This window comes from Pleurodeles waltl, chromosome 12 (assembly GCF_031143425.1).
Source record: "Pleurodeles waltl isolate 20211129_DDA chromosome 12, aPleWal1.hap1.20221129, whole genome shotgun sequence".
Lineage (NCBI taxonomy): Eukaryota > Metazoa > Chordata > Amphibia > Caudata > Salamandridae > Pleurodeles > Pleurodeles waltl.
Genome location: NC_090451.1, coordinates 241925549 through 241940748, shown reverse-complemented (window position 1 = coordinate 241940748; position 15200 = coordinate 241925549). Strand labels below are relative to the sequence as shown.

Genomic DNA, 15200 nt, shown 5'->3' with positions numbered 1-15200 from the left:
TCAGATAAGTATAACTAGAACTACAACTGCTGAATGTCTATGGTTTTGTGTGGGTAAAATGTAAGCCTAACTATAACGTCCCTGTAACCTTTGTTTTTTGCAGTGACTGTATGTTTTTTTTTTATGTAAAGTAATAATGACCCTATGTTAATACACAGGCCCTACAGCCAAGCCAACCCCCCCACCCACACATTCACACAGCCCCACGCCTTTGACCGTTCAGGGCAGGGGTTGGGTGTTTGAGTGGGTGTACATTTTTTTTCATTGTGTCTGGGATCCACAGATCCTTTGTGAAGTTACACTGGGGGCTGCGCTGAGCACCACATTGGATCCACGGATTGACCCATTAAAAAAAAATATTTGGCAATTTTTTGCCCATGAAGGGTCCTTCAGAGACCCTTCCATATGTCCTGTGGGGGTCATGAAACCACTATCCTGACTCCTTATGTTATGTTTCACTCTCCCCCAGATCTAGCCAAATTTGGTGTTATTCCGTTCAGCGGTTCGTGCTGTAACCATATCTAAAACTTGCAAAATCCCCATGGACATTGCATAGGGAAAAAGTGTTTTGGGACCCCCTTTTTTCTTGGCTTGCAATTGACAAATCATCCCGAAACGTTCCAGACAGCAACAGAACTAACTTGTGTACTAGTTTTAAAAATTTCGTGATGAATCATCAAACGGTGCCAAAGTCATTAGCAGAAACAAAACACTTTATCTATGGGAAAAAGCTGGTCCTAGTTATCGCCAAAAGGAGATATACACACACACTTTCATCTCCAGGGAATACACCAAAAGGACAACATAATAGTACTTCAGGAAGTGAAACGCGTTTCAGCCTTATGCCCTTCGTCACAGCTTGTGATTTAAGTGCACTGTTCCCCTTAAAAACATGCAGACAGCAGTCGACATAAAAGACATATTATAAGAATCTGAACAGTCGATATTTTCACAAGTGGTCACATTCAATAAAAAGATTCCCAACGGCAAACAAATTAACGGCACTCATAAAATCAATTTTAGCAATCAGTATCCAACAATCGGGAAATCACATAATTGGATATGTTGCTAGTTCGATGCAATTTTGAATTCCACCTTAGAAAATACACATTTCCTGAGATATTTAGCTTGTAGTGGGTTCATATGATCACAAAACAAATCTACATCCTGTCCATAGAAGAACACTGCACAATTCATTATTAGTGCTAACTGGTGAGGAAGAAAGATATAGAATCTCATCTGAAAAACACTCATGTGGTGATCATTTCATGACATCGAAGGAAATTGAAATTAATGGTATTATGAGTGTGTGTGTATATATATATATATATATATATATATATATATATATATATATATATATATATATATATATATAAAAAAAATAATTTCAACATTTAAACATCCCTGAACTACAAAACCCTCTTACTGCCCCTCACTCTTGGATCCCTATACTCTGGAATCCCTATACTCTAAAATCCTTTACTACCCATCCCTGGATCCTAGAAACCCCTTAACCTACCGATATGTAAACCCTTAAACCCCCTTGGTACCCTTTGACACTACCCGGCCCTGAAAATAGTGGTTATGTCACTTAAAACCATTACAAAATGAATTACCTCCAATGTAAAGGTACTAAAAACGATTCCCAATGTACTTACCTGCGAAGTATTGGCTGCGATGTACAAGCTGCACACCACTGAAATAGTTTGTGTGATAAATACACACACTAGAGACCTCTGTTTAAGAATAACCAGAGACGGTCTCTATCCAAGACCCAGCTGGCCAGGCTGTCCTGTACTCTTAATTTGGTTCCATCACCATGCCTACACCTAAAGTAGGGAACTCAAACGTTGCCTAAAGGAGCAGTTTGTTTGCTCTTCCGAGGCTCTCAAAGGATTAAATTCAAAGTCTACCCTACATGGTGCAGTCCATATCCTGTAAGAGAAACAGACAATGCCACCCGTGTTAGGGATGCCAGTCTTGAAATACAACCAGCAAGCCTCTGTTTCTGATGAAAACTGCAGTGACCTGGAGAACAACACAAAAGAAGAGATTCCAGACAGCTGGTAAATTGAGCACAATAAATGGTAATAGGGCTAGAGTTCCTTTTTAATGATGCATGAAGCACTAAGTAATTCTACAGCCAGCAGACAAAAAAAATCTGAAAGGTTTATCAAATGCATGAGTGGAAGTCTGCCAAGAGCTACGCCTTTGCAGGACGGAGATGCTTCAAAGCCTGCCTAAGCCAGGAGCTCCTCTAGTGCAGCACGAAAAGATAAAGACTCGGACAAACTGCTAGGGTGTGCTTGTGGCCCACAGATCATTCATCGTAGAGAACCTCATCTGCAGGTTAGGTTAGGGCACTTGCCCTGTGCTCTTGGCTGAAACTGTACTATGTGACTACAGCACAAACGCAGTACAGCCATAAAGAGCAGCAAATGAAGATTACAGCCTCACCCAGGTGCACAGAGCCCAGAAGGAACAAGGTCCAGACACTTGGTGCAATACAACAGAACGTGTATAAGCATGCCAAAGGTTAAGATTATATAAAGACTGTCTAACTGCTCCACAAAACACTTTACAGTAAGAAAGAGTATAACAGTCTAAAGTGACATGCTTATCCAGATATGCCATATGCTTGCAACGTTGTCAATACCTAACCAGCTTTGAACAGGATTACCTCAAAGTGCAAGCGCAAGTCAGATGAAACTGGCCACTCACAGCAAAAGCGCCATTATGCACAGTAACAGTGTTGCTTCCCAGACCTCGTTCTCCCTGAATAGGATTACTTTCATCTTATTTTGTTTGCATTGAATTAACTATTGCGTTTTACAATGGATATGTTGTTTTTTTCTCACTTCCATTTCATGCAACATTACAAAGGGGGGGTTAGAGATACACCCTAGACAGGATGGAGCCGGTCCAACCCCAGAAGCTAACACAAGGAACACTGAGGGCATAGGGATGAAGTAAACAGTCCTTCATATCCTTTTGAACATGCAAAAAATCCTGAGCTACTATGTGTTTGCCAGGTAATGTTCAAACAAGTACAGGAGTATGTCCATAAGGAGAGTTTTGGAGAAAGCCTAGACCTAAAGAAACTATCACTGGAAGCAGAAAAATACCTAAATGCTTCTGTTTACACAAGCTGCGTAACCTAGTTGGTCATCACGCACAACATGGAAGTACTTTCCACACAGAATCAAAACAAAGACAACATCCTTCCATCCTACACAGCGTAGCCTGCTACCCATGTAGCAAAGAGCTTCAACACCCCACAAAAGGGTAGTAAGTGCCACAGAAATGCTGAAGTACAATACAATATACTTAACTGAATTTGTCTCATGATCCGTGGTTTGCATGTAAGTTACCCCAAACCTAGGTGTACCTTGCATACATTTTTCATTAAAGCTTTGCATTATTTTAGACACAAAAGGCAGCAAGAGCAGTGTGAGAAACTGATGATTGCACTAGTGTAAATATGATTCAAAGTCAACTATCCATCGCTCAACCCCTCGTGAACCCACCACTCAGGGATCACTTTTTATTCTCAACAATCCTATGAAATTAAAAGAAGTGCTTATAGTACATGAAAAAAATTAGCAATATAAGTAATGATGGAAGTTCCAAGAGTTCATCAAGACATCTAGAAATGATGGTTCACCCTCCAATCATCCAAAGAGAAGTTGCTTTTGGTGCCGTGCTCGCTACCATACAGATCACACTTGCGCAGACCTCAATATTTCAATAATTGTTTGTGCTACAGAAGAACACTATAATTATTATGACTGATATAAACATGTGGATATATCAACCCTGATGAAGTCTGTTGTTGGATGAAACATTGCATGGGCGGGATGATGATGTAAAGAAAACTAATAAAGCTCTATTGTGATACAAATGTATGGCTCGTCTTTGGATGACTGGGAGGATAAACCATCATTTATGGATTTTTTGATGAACTTTCGGAACTTTCATTACTTAGATGGACGACTTTTTCATGTACTATAAGCACTCCTTTTCATTTTGTAGGATTGTTTGCAGAAGTTTATATGTTTTAACCTAAAAGTAAAAGACCGAAAAAAATTACAGAATATTTTATTTTTTTTGCTACGCCTTTGACCCCACCACTATGCTCACTCACCACCACCCTAAGCAGCATCACAGTTCACATACATCTTTTTATTGCACTTCGACTGCTGCTATCGGGTATAGTCCACCACTTTCTGCCTGCACTGGACAGCTTGGTATATACAGTCCACCACTGTCTGCGTGCAGTGGACAGCTTTTCAAGTACAGCCCACTAGTGCCTGTCTGCAGTGGGCAGCCTTTCATGTACAGTCCCCCACTACCTGCCAGCAGCGGATAGCCTTTCAAGTACAGTCCAACACTGCTTTCCTTTAGTGGACAGCCTTTCAAGTACAGTCCACCACTGCCTGCCTGCAGTGGACAGTCTTTCAAGTACAGTTCAACACTGCTTTCCTGTAGTGGACAGCCTGTCAAGTACAGTCCTCCACTGCTTTCCTGCAGTGGACAGCCTTTCAAGTACAGTCCACCACTACCTGCCTTCAGTAGACCGCTTTGCATGCACTCATGTATGCTAGATCATAGCTTGCCTCAAGTGGACAGCCTTTCAAGATTAGTCCTCCAATGCCTGCCTGCGGTGGACAGTCTTTTGTGTACAGTCCTCCATTGCATGCCTGCAGTGGACAGCCTTTCAAGTACAGTCTACCACTGCCTGCTAGCAGTGGACAGCCTTTCATGTACAGTTCACCACTGCTTCCCTGCAGTGGACAGCCTTTCAAGTACAGTCCTCCATTGCCTGCCTGCAGTGGACAGCCTTTCAAGTACAGTCCAACACTGCTTTCCTGCAGTGGACGGCCTTTCAAGTACAGTCCACCACTGATTTCCTGCAGTGGACAGCCTTTCAAGTACAGTCCTCCACTGCTTTCTTGCAGTGCGCACCCTTTTAGGTACAGTCCACCACTGCTTTCCTGCAGCGGGTAGCCTTTCAAGTACAGTCCTCCACTGCTTTCTTGCAGTGCGCACCCTTTTAGGTACAGTCCACCACTGCTTTCCTGCAGCGGGTAGCCTTTCAAGTACAGTCCTCCACTACCTGCTTGCAGTGGACAGCCTTTCAAGTACAGTCCACCACTGCTTTCCTGCAGTGGGTGGCCTTTCAAGTACAGTCCACCACTGTCTGTCTGCAGAGGACAGTCTTTCTAATTCAGTTCACCAGTGCCTGCCGACAGTGGGCAGCCTTTCAAGTGCAGTCTGTCGATTTCCTGCAGTGGACAACCTTTCAAGTACAGTCCACCGCTGCTTTCAGCAGTGGACAGCCTTTCAAGTATAGCCTACCACTGCCTCCTAGCAGTGGACAGCCTTTCATGTACAGTCCAACACTGCTTTCCTGCAGTGGACAGCCTTTCAAGTACAGTCCATCGCTGCTTTCCTGCAGTGGACAGCCTTTCAAGTATAGCCTACCACTGCCTCCTAGCAGTGGACAGCCTTTCATGTACATTTCACCACTGCTTTCCTGCAGTGGACAGCCTTTCAAGTACAGTCCACCACTGCCTGCCTGCAGTGGATAGCCTTTCAAGTACAGTCCAACACTGCTTTCCTGTAGTGGACTGCCTTTCAAGTACAGTCCAACACTGCTTTCCTGCAGTGGACAGCCTTTCAAGTACAGTCCTCCACTGCTTTCTTGCAGTGCGCAGCCTTTTAGGTACAGTCGACCACAGCTTTCCTGCAGCGGACAGCCTTTCAAGTACAGTCAACCACTGCTTTCCTGCAGTGAGCAGACATTCAAGTAAGGTCCACCACTGTCTGTCTACAGAGGACAGCCTTTCTAATGCAGTTCAGCAGTGCCCGCCGGCAGTGGGCAGCCTTTCAAGTGCAGTCCGCCAATTTCCTGCAGTGGACAACCTTTCAAGTACAGTCCAACACTGCTTTCCTGCAGTGGACAGCCTTTCAAGTACAGTCTACCACTTCCTGCTAGCAGTGGACAGCTTTTCATGTACAGTTCACCACTGCTTTCCTGCAGTGGACAGCCTTTCAAGTACAGCCCTCCTTTGCCTGCCTGCAGTGGACAGCCTTTCAAGTACAGTCCAACACTGCTTTTCTGCAGTGGTCAGCCTTTCAAGTACAGTCCACCACTGCTTTTCTGCAGTGGACAGCCTTTCAAGTACAGTCCTCTATTGCTTTCTTGCAGTACCCAGCCTTTTAGGCACAGTCCTAAAACAAAACCATATGGGACGACTCCTGGTGGCCCACCGCCCTAGGACCCGCACCCTCCCCTGCAAACAACGCACGCCACCTCGGCATCATCCTGGACCCCTCCCTCTCCATGACACAGCAAATCAATGCTCTTACCTCCTCCTGCTTCCTCACACTCCGCACTCTAAAAAAAATCCTTCAAATGGATTCCCCCAGAGACCAGGAAGACAGTCACCCATGCACTCATCAGCAGCAGACTAGACTACAGTAACGCCCTCTACGCCAGCACCACACTCAAACTCACATGCAAACTCCAGAGAATCCAGAACACAGCAGCGTGCCTCGTCCTTGGACTCCCCCGCCACAAACTAATCTTACCACACCTCAAAACCCTTCACTGGCTCCCCATAAACAAGAGAATCACATTCAAGATACTCATCCACGCACACAAATCCCTCCACAACACTGGCCCTACATACCTCAACGAAAGAGTGAACTTTCACACTCCCACCCGCAACCTCCGATCAGCCAACCTCGCCCTTTCCACAGTCCCCCGCATCCAACGCACCACCACAGGAGACAGGTCCTTCTTCTACCTCGCCCCCAAAACCTGGAACTCCCTTCCCACCAACCTCCGCAAAACCAAAGACCTCCTGCTCTTCAGAGAGAACCTCAAAACATGGCTGTTCGACCAGTGACCCTCCTGCCTCCCCCTCCCCCCCCCAAGTGCCTTGAGACCCTCACGGGTGAGTAAAGCGCTTTATACATTTTTTTGATTGCTTGATTGAGTCCACCACTGCTTTCCTGCAGTGGACAGCCTTTCAAGTACAGCCCTCCATTGCCTGCCTGCAGTAGACAGCCTTTCAAGTACAGTCTTCCACTGCTTTCTTGCAGTGCGCAGCCTTTTCGGTACAGTCCACCACTGCTTTTGTGCAGCAGACAGCCTTTCAAGTACAGCCCTCCACTGCCTGCTTGCAGTGGGCAGCCTTTCAAGTACAGTCCACCACTGCTTTCCTGCAGTGGGCAGCCTTTCAAGTACAGTCCACCACTGCCTGCTTGCAGTGGACAGCTTATCAAGTACAGTCCACCACTGCTTTCCTGCAGTGGGCAGCCTTTCAAGTACAGTCCACCACTGTCTGTCTGCAGAGGACAGCCTTTCTAATGCAGTTCACCAGTGCCTGCCGGCAGTGGGCATCCTTTCAAGTGCAGTCCGCCGATTTCCTGCAGTGGACAACCTTTCAAGTACAGTCCACCACTGCTTTCCTGCAGTGGACAGCCTTTCGTATACAGTTCACCACTGCTTTCCTGCAGGGGACAGCCTTTGAAGTACAGTCCACCACTGCCTGCCTTCTTTGCATGTACTCATGTATAGTAGACCATAGCTTGCCTCAAGTGGGCAGCCTTTCAAGTACAGCCCTCCACTGCCTGCCTGCGGTGGGCAGCCTTTAATGTACAGTTCACTACTGCTTTCCTGCAGTGGACATCCTTTCAAGTACAGTCATCCATTGCCTGCCTGCAGTGGACAGCCTTTCAAGTACAGTCCACTACAGATTTCCTGCAGTGGACAGCCTTTCAAGTACAGTCCACCACTGCTTTCCTGCAGTGGGCAGCCTTTCAAGTACAGTCCACCACTGCCTGCTTGCAGTGGACAGCTTATCAAGTACAGTCCACCACTGCTTTCCTGCAGTGGGAAGCCTTTCAAGTACAGTCCACCACTGTCTGTCTGCAGAGGACAGCCTTTCTAATGAAGTTCACCAGTGCCTGCCGGCAGTGGGAAGCCTTTCAAGTGCAGTCCGCCGATTTCCTGCAGTAGACAACCTTTCAAGTACAGTCCACCACTGCTTCCTGCAGTGGACAGCCTTTCGTGTACAGTTCACCACTGCTTTCCTGCAGGGGACAGCTTTTGAAGTACAGTCCACCACTGCCTGCCTTCTTTGCATGTACTCATGTATAGTAGACCGTAGCTTGCCTCAAGTGGGCAGCCTTTCAAGTACAGCCCTCCACTGCCTGCCTGCGGTGGACAGCCTTTAATGTACAGTCCACTACTGCTTTCCTGCAGTGGACAGCCTTTCAAGTACAGTCATCCATTGCGTGCCTGCAGCGGACAGCCTTTCAAGTACAGTCCACTACAGCTTTCCTGCAGTGGACAGCCTTTCAAGAACAGTCCGCCAAAGTCAGTCTACAAGTCAGCTGGCATCCATGAGAGACAATAATTCACATGTTCAAAACTAGCCTGAAACAACTCTAAGTATCATCGAAACAGGAGTGAATTATCCAGTACCAATAAACTAGATAGTTCTCACAATTATTAACTGAGTGCCATAAAACTAAACAGATGTAGCTGGTGCTTTTATAAAAACATGTCAGGCTGCAGCCCATAGAAAAGGCCCTTCCTGATCTTGCGGGATCTCAGCAGGACAACTCCAAACTGGTCCATTCGTAGTTTTGGTTGCCTTGGGAAGGTCGCCCACAGCAGACTGTACATGGAGTACTCAAAGGAGTCTTACTTATGTCAGTCTAAGCCATGAGGAGTTGAGATCGCTGAGCGGAGCTTACTGTGGGAAATGGAAACTCAGATATTCCTTAGCACACTGTGGGGTTGCGACGTTTAACCTGACAAACACTCACGGTGGAACACCTGATCGTTGGTATTATGGACCGTACTCAGTGGCCTCAGATTGGCGGCGCTAACACATATAAAGGGGCGTTAACTTCGTTATTGATTGCAACGCTGGGAAAGGGTCCGGGCTTTGTGGAAAGGAAAAGTACTTTGTGTGCCGATGGCTGAGTGAGGAATTAAAAGAGAAGAGCAGAGCAGATTATGCACTGCAGCAGGCCTTTAGGAGACACGAGTTTAACACAAATTCTGGCTTTTAATGCTTCCTTCCACTGATGCTTCAGGGTGGATCTTTTACCATGAACACACGCGATTCTCCACACAAGGGAGCAACGCAAAGAGAACTAGAAGGTCACGTGAGCTCAGGAGACAAACCACCGCGGGAATGTCTAATGCCTAAATGTATTTAACTCAAGTCCTGAATGAGACCACTCGGAGGTACAAAAACTAATGCTTGGCAGGATGTGCGGCATGGGAACTGCTTTCATGATAACCCCGCCACTCACCTCAGTCGTGCCTAGATGCAGGGCATTAAGTGGGAGTGACTTAAGAGAGTCCTTAGAAGCTTAATAAACTCTCCATTAAAAACGAACTTTGAAACAGGTCCCTCCTGGGTCCTATTTCCATGTCCTTACCTTTGCAGACGAAAACTCAAACTGGCTTCTCAACAATGACTGACAAAAAAGTTAAGGTCATACATGTCAGCAGCGCAGTCCATGTTTATAGTTGCCATGTTTTACTTCATCTTGTACTCCTTAAGAGTATTTGTTTTTTTCAGATGCCCTACTTCTATAGTTTTTCTCATGCAACATGTCTCTTGTATAGTCTACTAGGACACATTTAGGTATCTAGGTGAGTTCATGTTGCGGGTGGGTGATTTTGACTAAAGGCAGCAGAAGTTTACCAAAGTGCCTCTGAGTGGATTATAAAGGTATTCATATGACTTGCACATCCAAGTCCTTAATGTACCTCAGCATTGTTAGCATCTCATGAACTCCCTGCCCTACTCCCATCTTCCCAACACTTCTTGCTGTCAAACTGCAAAGATCTCTCTCTCTCAAACTTCCCCCCTACCCTCTCCCTCTCCAGGGCGCTGTCCCGGTTAATGCAATTTACGGCCGCCCCTGTGCGTGTTAGGCGTGCTGAAGAGGAGGAGACGAAAGACAGTATATGCAGGAGAGAGTGAAAAGATACTGCTGAAGTGGGACAGATGCAGATAAAGGATATTCGAAGATGTGGGGAGGAAAAGGATTCAATATTTACCAGTGTGAGTTACTGCATAGTAAAGAACTGTAAGGAGGAACAGACCACTACTGCTTCCACAGACCGTCGTTAAGTTTAATTCAGTCTCACAATTTTCAAAACTGAAACCTTCTCAGTTCAAATTTTTAATTTATTTAATACTGCTAAAACGCATTCTCAAAGCATATAGATCTGGCTTTAGGCAGATTCCTACTGTTGTGTTATATGTCTAGATGGAATAACAGAAAACTCACAGAGGCACCCAAATACTGACAGCTGACATGCCGTGTGAGGTCTCGTCTATTAGTTTCCATGTTTTAAGCCAATTCCTTAATTACATAAGCCACGACTCTTAGACAGGATTCTTAGTTTCGCTTCTTTGGCCACGCCCCCTCCTTTTTTTTTCTCCAAACCAACCTCTTGCATGTGGCCTTAAGCACTGGTTAGAAGCGAGGGCGAGGGCGAGGGCTTACCTGACTAGGCCTCCGTGTTGCTGAATGTAGATGCTCTCCTTGCCCTCACCCGCACAGATCTCCGATGCTGAGGTGTCCACTGTGCAAAGAACCAGACGCAAGTCCGAGGAGGTTGATGGCACCGGATCCACGCCACAAATGTACACACAACCTCTCCTGACGTCCTCCCGCAGCCAATCTCTCTCGCGGGAACCAAAACAAGTTCTTCTGTTCAGACAGGTCCTGCTGCCAGCACGCTTCATGTTCCTCTGAGAAATAAACAATCACAATTACAATCAGGCACTGTGAAGCATTGCAACAACCACTGTTATTCTCCAGGCCCAAATACAGACGGGGCTTCCCGACATTAAATGCACGCACGTCACACATGGAGAGAGCGGGGGCGGCCTATACAGTGAATCTATGCATTGCTACAGACTGCCATTCGGAAGGTTTCAGGACCACTAGTAGTGCAGTCGAACAACACATTTCAGGTTTAGGTCGTTTCAAGGTCATTGTACACACATGTTGGCACCACGTATCCAAAGAGCCGTCTTACCCACAGAGGTCAACACTGACGTCATCCCTGCCAAACGGAAGCAAAGCGAAACTCATAGTAGCCAACCACCTCGTGTAAGGAAGGCATATTACCCCCATGCCACACATTTAGCAATGGTCATCCCTTACGTGCCAGTGCCCACCCTTAGGCCCAGTGCTGTGCACAAACGCCACTACAGTAACTAAGGAAGGCAATGTCTATAGAAAATTGCAGATTTAGGCTTGTGTGAATGTTATTCGCCCTACTTTCAATTTTCAGAACATTTTGCAGTGATCTGTTGTTTTTCAATACGTGTTTTGCTCACGATTTAGCATCTTTGTATTAAAGTACAGCTGTAACCCTGTGTATTATTTTAGCAACGTGTCTGTCTATTCCTTGTTCAGTACTTCAAAGATGGCAAAGTGGTTACAGTTTCTGAGCAACCCTGAAGAAAAGAGCACAAACAATGTAGTCCAGGAAAGCATGGTATATTGTGCAATGGAGGTTAACTAGGTTGCACGTCAAGTAGTTCTCTGAAGCTTCAATCAATGAATCAGGAATTTGTAAAGTGCACTACTCACCTGTGAGGGTATGAAGGCGCTGAGGAGGGGGAGGCGGGGAGGTGCTGCTTCTGCTCGTACAGCCAGGTCTTGAGAAGTTTCCTGAAGGTAAGGAGGTCTTTGGTCTGACGCAGGTGGGTGGGAAGAGTGTTCCATGTTTTGGTGGCGAGGTGCGAGAATGATCTACCGCCGGTTGTAGTTCTGCAGATGCGTAGGATGGTTGTGAGGTCGGCGGAGCAGAGATGATGGGTCGGGGTGTAGAAGGAGAGCCGTCTGTTGAGGTATTCTGGTCCGGTGTTGTGCAGTGCTTTGTGAGCGTGGGTGAGGAGTTTGAAGGTGATTCTCTTGTTGACAGGGAGCCAGTGCAGGTTTCTCAGGTGGTCTGTGATTTGGCAGTGGCGGGGGATATCCAGGATAAGGCGTGTGGAGGCGTTCTGGATGCGTTGCAGCCTCTTCTGGAGTTTGGCCGTGGTTCCTGCATAGAGGGCATTGCCGTAGTCCAGTTTGCTGCTTACGAGGGCTTGGGTGACTGTTATGGTTTCGGTGGGTATCCATTTGTAGATATTTCGCTGCATGTGGAGGATGTTGAAGCAGGAGGAGGAGATGGCGTTGACTTGCTGGGTCATGGATAATGAGGAGTCCAAGATGAATCCTAGGTTGCGTGCGGGGTCGGTGGGAGTCGAAGCGGCTCCAAGAGTGGCAGGCCACCAGGAGTCATCCCATACGGAGGGGGTGAAGCTGAAGATGAGGACTTCCGTCTTGTCGGAATTGAGTTTGAGTCAGCTGCTCTTCATCCATTCAGCGATGACCTTCATTCCTTTGTGGAGGTAGGTCTTGGCGTAGTCCTTGGTGAGGGAGAGGATCAGCTGGGTATCGTCGGCATATGAGATGATGTTGAGTTTGTGGGATTGTGCAATGTTAGCGAGTGGGGCCATGTAGACATTGAAGAGGGTCGGGCTGAGGGATGAACCTTGGGTACGCCGCAGATGATTTCAGTGGCCTCCGAGCGGAATGGGGGAGGTGGACTCTCTGGGTCCTGCCGGTGAGATAGGAGGTGACCCAGTCCAGAGCTGTCACGGATTCCTGCATTGCTGAGGCGTGAGCATAGGGTGTGGTGGCAGACGATGTCGAATGCGGCCGAGCGGTCCAGGAGGATGAGGGCCGTGGTATGGCCGCTGTCCAGTATGGGTCTGATGTCATCTGTGGCGGCGATGAGGGCGGTTTCAGTACTGTGGTTGCTGCAGAATCCGGAATGGGAAGGGTCCAGTGTGCAGTTCTCCTCGAGGAAGCGGGTTAGTTGTCTGTTGACAGCCTTCTGACGTTTGCCGGGAAGTGGAGCAGGGAGAGGGGCCAGAAGTTCTTGAGGTCCTTTGGGTCTGCCTTGGGTTTTTTGAGGAGGGCGATGATCTCAACATGTTTCCAGCTCTCCGGGAAGCTGGCGGACTCGAAGGAGCTGTTGATGATCTTTGGTAGTTGGGGTGCCATGACGGAGCTTGGTTTGTTGAAGATGTGGTGAGGGCAGGGGTCAGATGGACAGCCGGAGTGGATGGTGTTCATTATTTCGATGGTGTTGTTGTCGTTGACGGGGGTCCAGGAGAGCAGGAGGTTGGTCAGATGTGAATCTGTGGTGTTGGTGGTTGCCGGGGGGGTCTGGGTGCTGGAGCTGCCGTGGATGTCTGCTATCGTGTGGTGGAAGTAGGAGGCTAGGGAGTCGCAGAGGTCTTGGGGTGTCGTTGGCGTTGGAGCTGCTGTTGGAGAGTTCCTTCCTGGCGTTCAAGAGCTCCTTGTGGCTGTGTGCATTGTTGTTGATTTGGTCTTTGAAGGTGGTTCTCTTGGCGACTCAGATGAGTTGGTGGTGTCTGAGGATGGCGTTTTTGAAGGCTGTGTGTTTGTACAGAGTCTTATCTTGGTGCCACTTTCATTCAAATCTTCAGCAGATTTGCTTAGATTCGTGGTCAGCAGTAAACCAGAAGGCCTTTCTGTCGGTGCGTGTGTTGGAGGGATTCTTGATTGGGGCGAGAGTATTGGCACAGGTGTAGACCCATTGCCTGAAGTTGCAGCAACTGCAACAGTGTCGGTGGTGTCGATGGGTGGGTTCCTGGAGAGGGACGGGATAGGTTGGTCTTCGGTGACCTTGTTCCAACTGCAGTGGGGGATCCGTTGTGGGTGGAGGTGTGTTGTGGGTTTCTTGAAGGAGAAGTGGATGCAGCAGTGGTCTGTCCAGTGGATTTCGGTGGTGTGGCTGAAGGAGACGTGATTGCTGGTGGATAAAACAGGGTCGAATGTCTGTCCTGCGGAGTGGGTCGGTGTCGTGACAAGCTGTTGGAGGCAGAGGTTGGAGAGGTTGTCGAGCAGGGTGGCGGTGTTGTTGTCGTTGCTGTTCTCATGGTGGAAGTTTAAGTCCCAGAGGAGTATGTAGTGAGTGGATGCGAGAGCGTGCGTTCTGATGACGTTGGTGATGGAGTCACTGAACTGCTGTCAGGCTGGGGGGCCTGTAGATGAGGGTCCCTCGGAGGGTGGTGTTTGGGTCAGTGTGGATCTGGAAGTGTAGGTGTTCAGTGGTGCTGAGGGTGTCTTCGGTGCTGGTCGTGATCCTGAGGGTGTCCTTGTGGACAATGGTGATGCTTCCTCCTGGTTCGTTGGAGCTGTCCCTGCAGGTGATCTTGTAGCCATCCGGGATGGCTATGGCGATGTCAGGCACCGAGGAGGGGTTGATCCAGGTCTCAGTCAGGAAGGCGACATCTGGGGAGTCTGAGTCGAGTAGATTCCATAGCTCTACTGCGTGCATGTGGATGGAGCGGGTGTTGAGGAGGATACATCCGAGATGGTTGCATCCTGCCTTGGTGAGTGGGTCATTGGCGTGGAGGCTTGTGAAGGTGCAGTTCCGGCAGGAGAAGGGTCCGCGGGTGGTCTGCGGGGAGGCTTGAAGGCAGGCAGGAAAGCAGCTGGTGCTGAGGGCACAGAGGGTGGCGGCGGCGGCGTAGTGAAGTCGTGCTTGGCGACGGCGGGGGGCGGGAGCCGGAGGTTCTGGCGGACGGGCACAGATAGGGTTGCCTTTGGTGCGCCAGCGGCGCAGCCGCATGGTGGCCACCATTAAGTAGGGAGGTGGGGGGAGGAAAGGACAGCTGGGAGGCAGGAGCGGGGGTGAAAAATGGCATGGAAAAGGGGGCGGGCCATAGGGGCAGCAGCAGTGGGGGAGAGAGAGAGGGGAGAGCGAAAGTGAGAGAGAGAGCGGAGTGAGAGAAAAACGAGGAAGACAGTAGGGAAGCAAAAGGAGCACAAAGGGACAGAAGAGAAGCAGGGCAAAGCAGAGAAAGGAGGAGAAAAGGAAGAGAGAGGCAGAAGGTAGCCTAGTAGGAAAGCAGAGCTCTCCCACTAGACACCAGGGATGAGGCGCAGGCATAAGCCTGCGGGTGGAGGAGGGCCTCTAACTCCTGACAGGGGTCAGGAGTTCAGAGGAGCCAGGGAAAGGGCTCTACTTGCAAGGTGGAGCCACGGGAGGCAGCGCAGTGCACTGACCAGATCAATGGCACTAACAGCTTTAAGATTGTGATCATCTTGACTTAATGCCC

General features: G+C 48.3%; 1 protein-coding gene across 1 annotated transcript in view; it reads right to left on the bottom strand.

Annotated features, from left to right (window-relative positions):
- Positions 1-15200, bottom strand: part of PHLPP2 (PH domain and leucine rich repeat protein phosphatase 2) — a 624424-nt gene that overhangs the window by 574509 nt on the left and 34715 nt on the right. The window contains exon 2 of the mRNA XM_069217328.1: positions 10552-10799. Within this exon, the coding sequence (XP_069073429.1) occupies positions 10552-10799 (248 nt within the window). The remainder of the gene's footprint in view (positions 1-10551; positions 10800-15200) is intronic.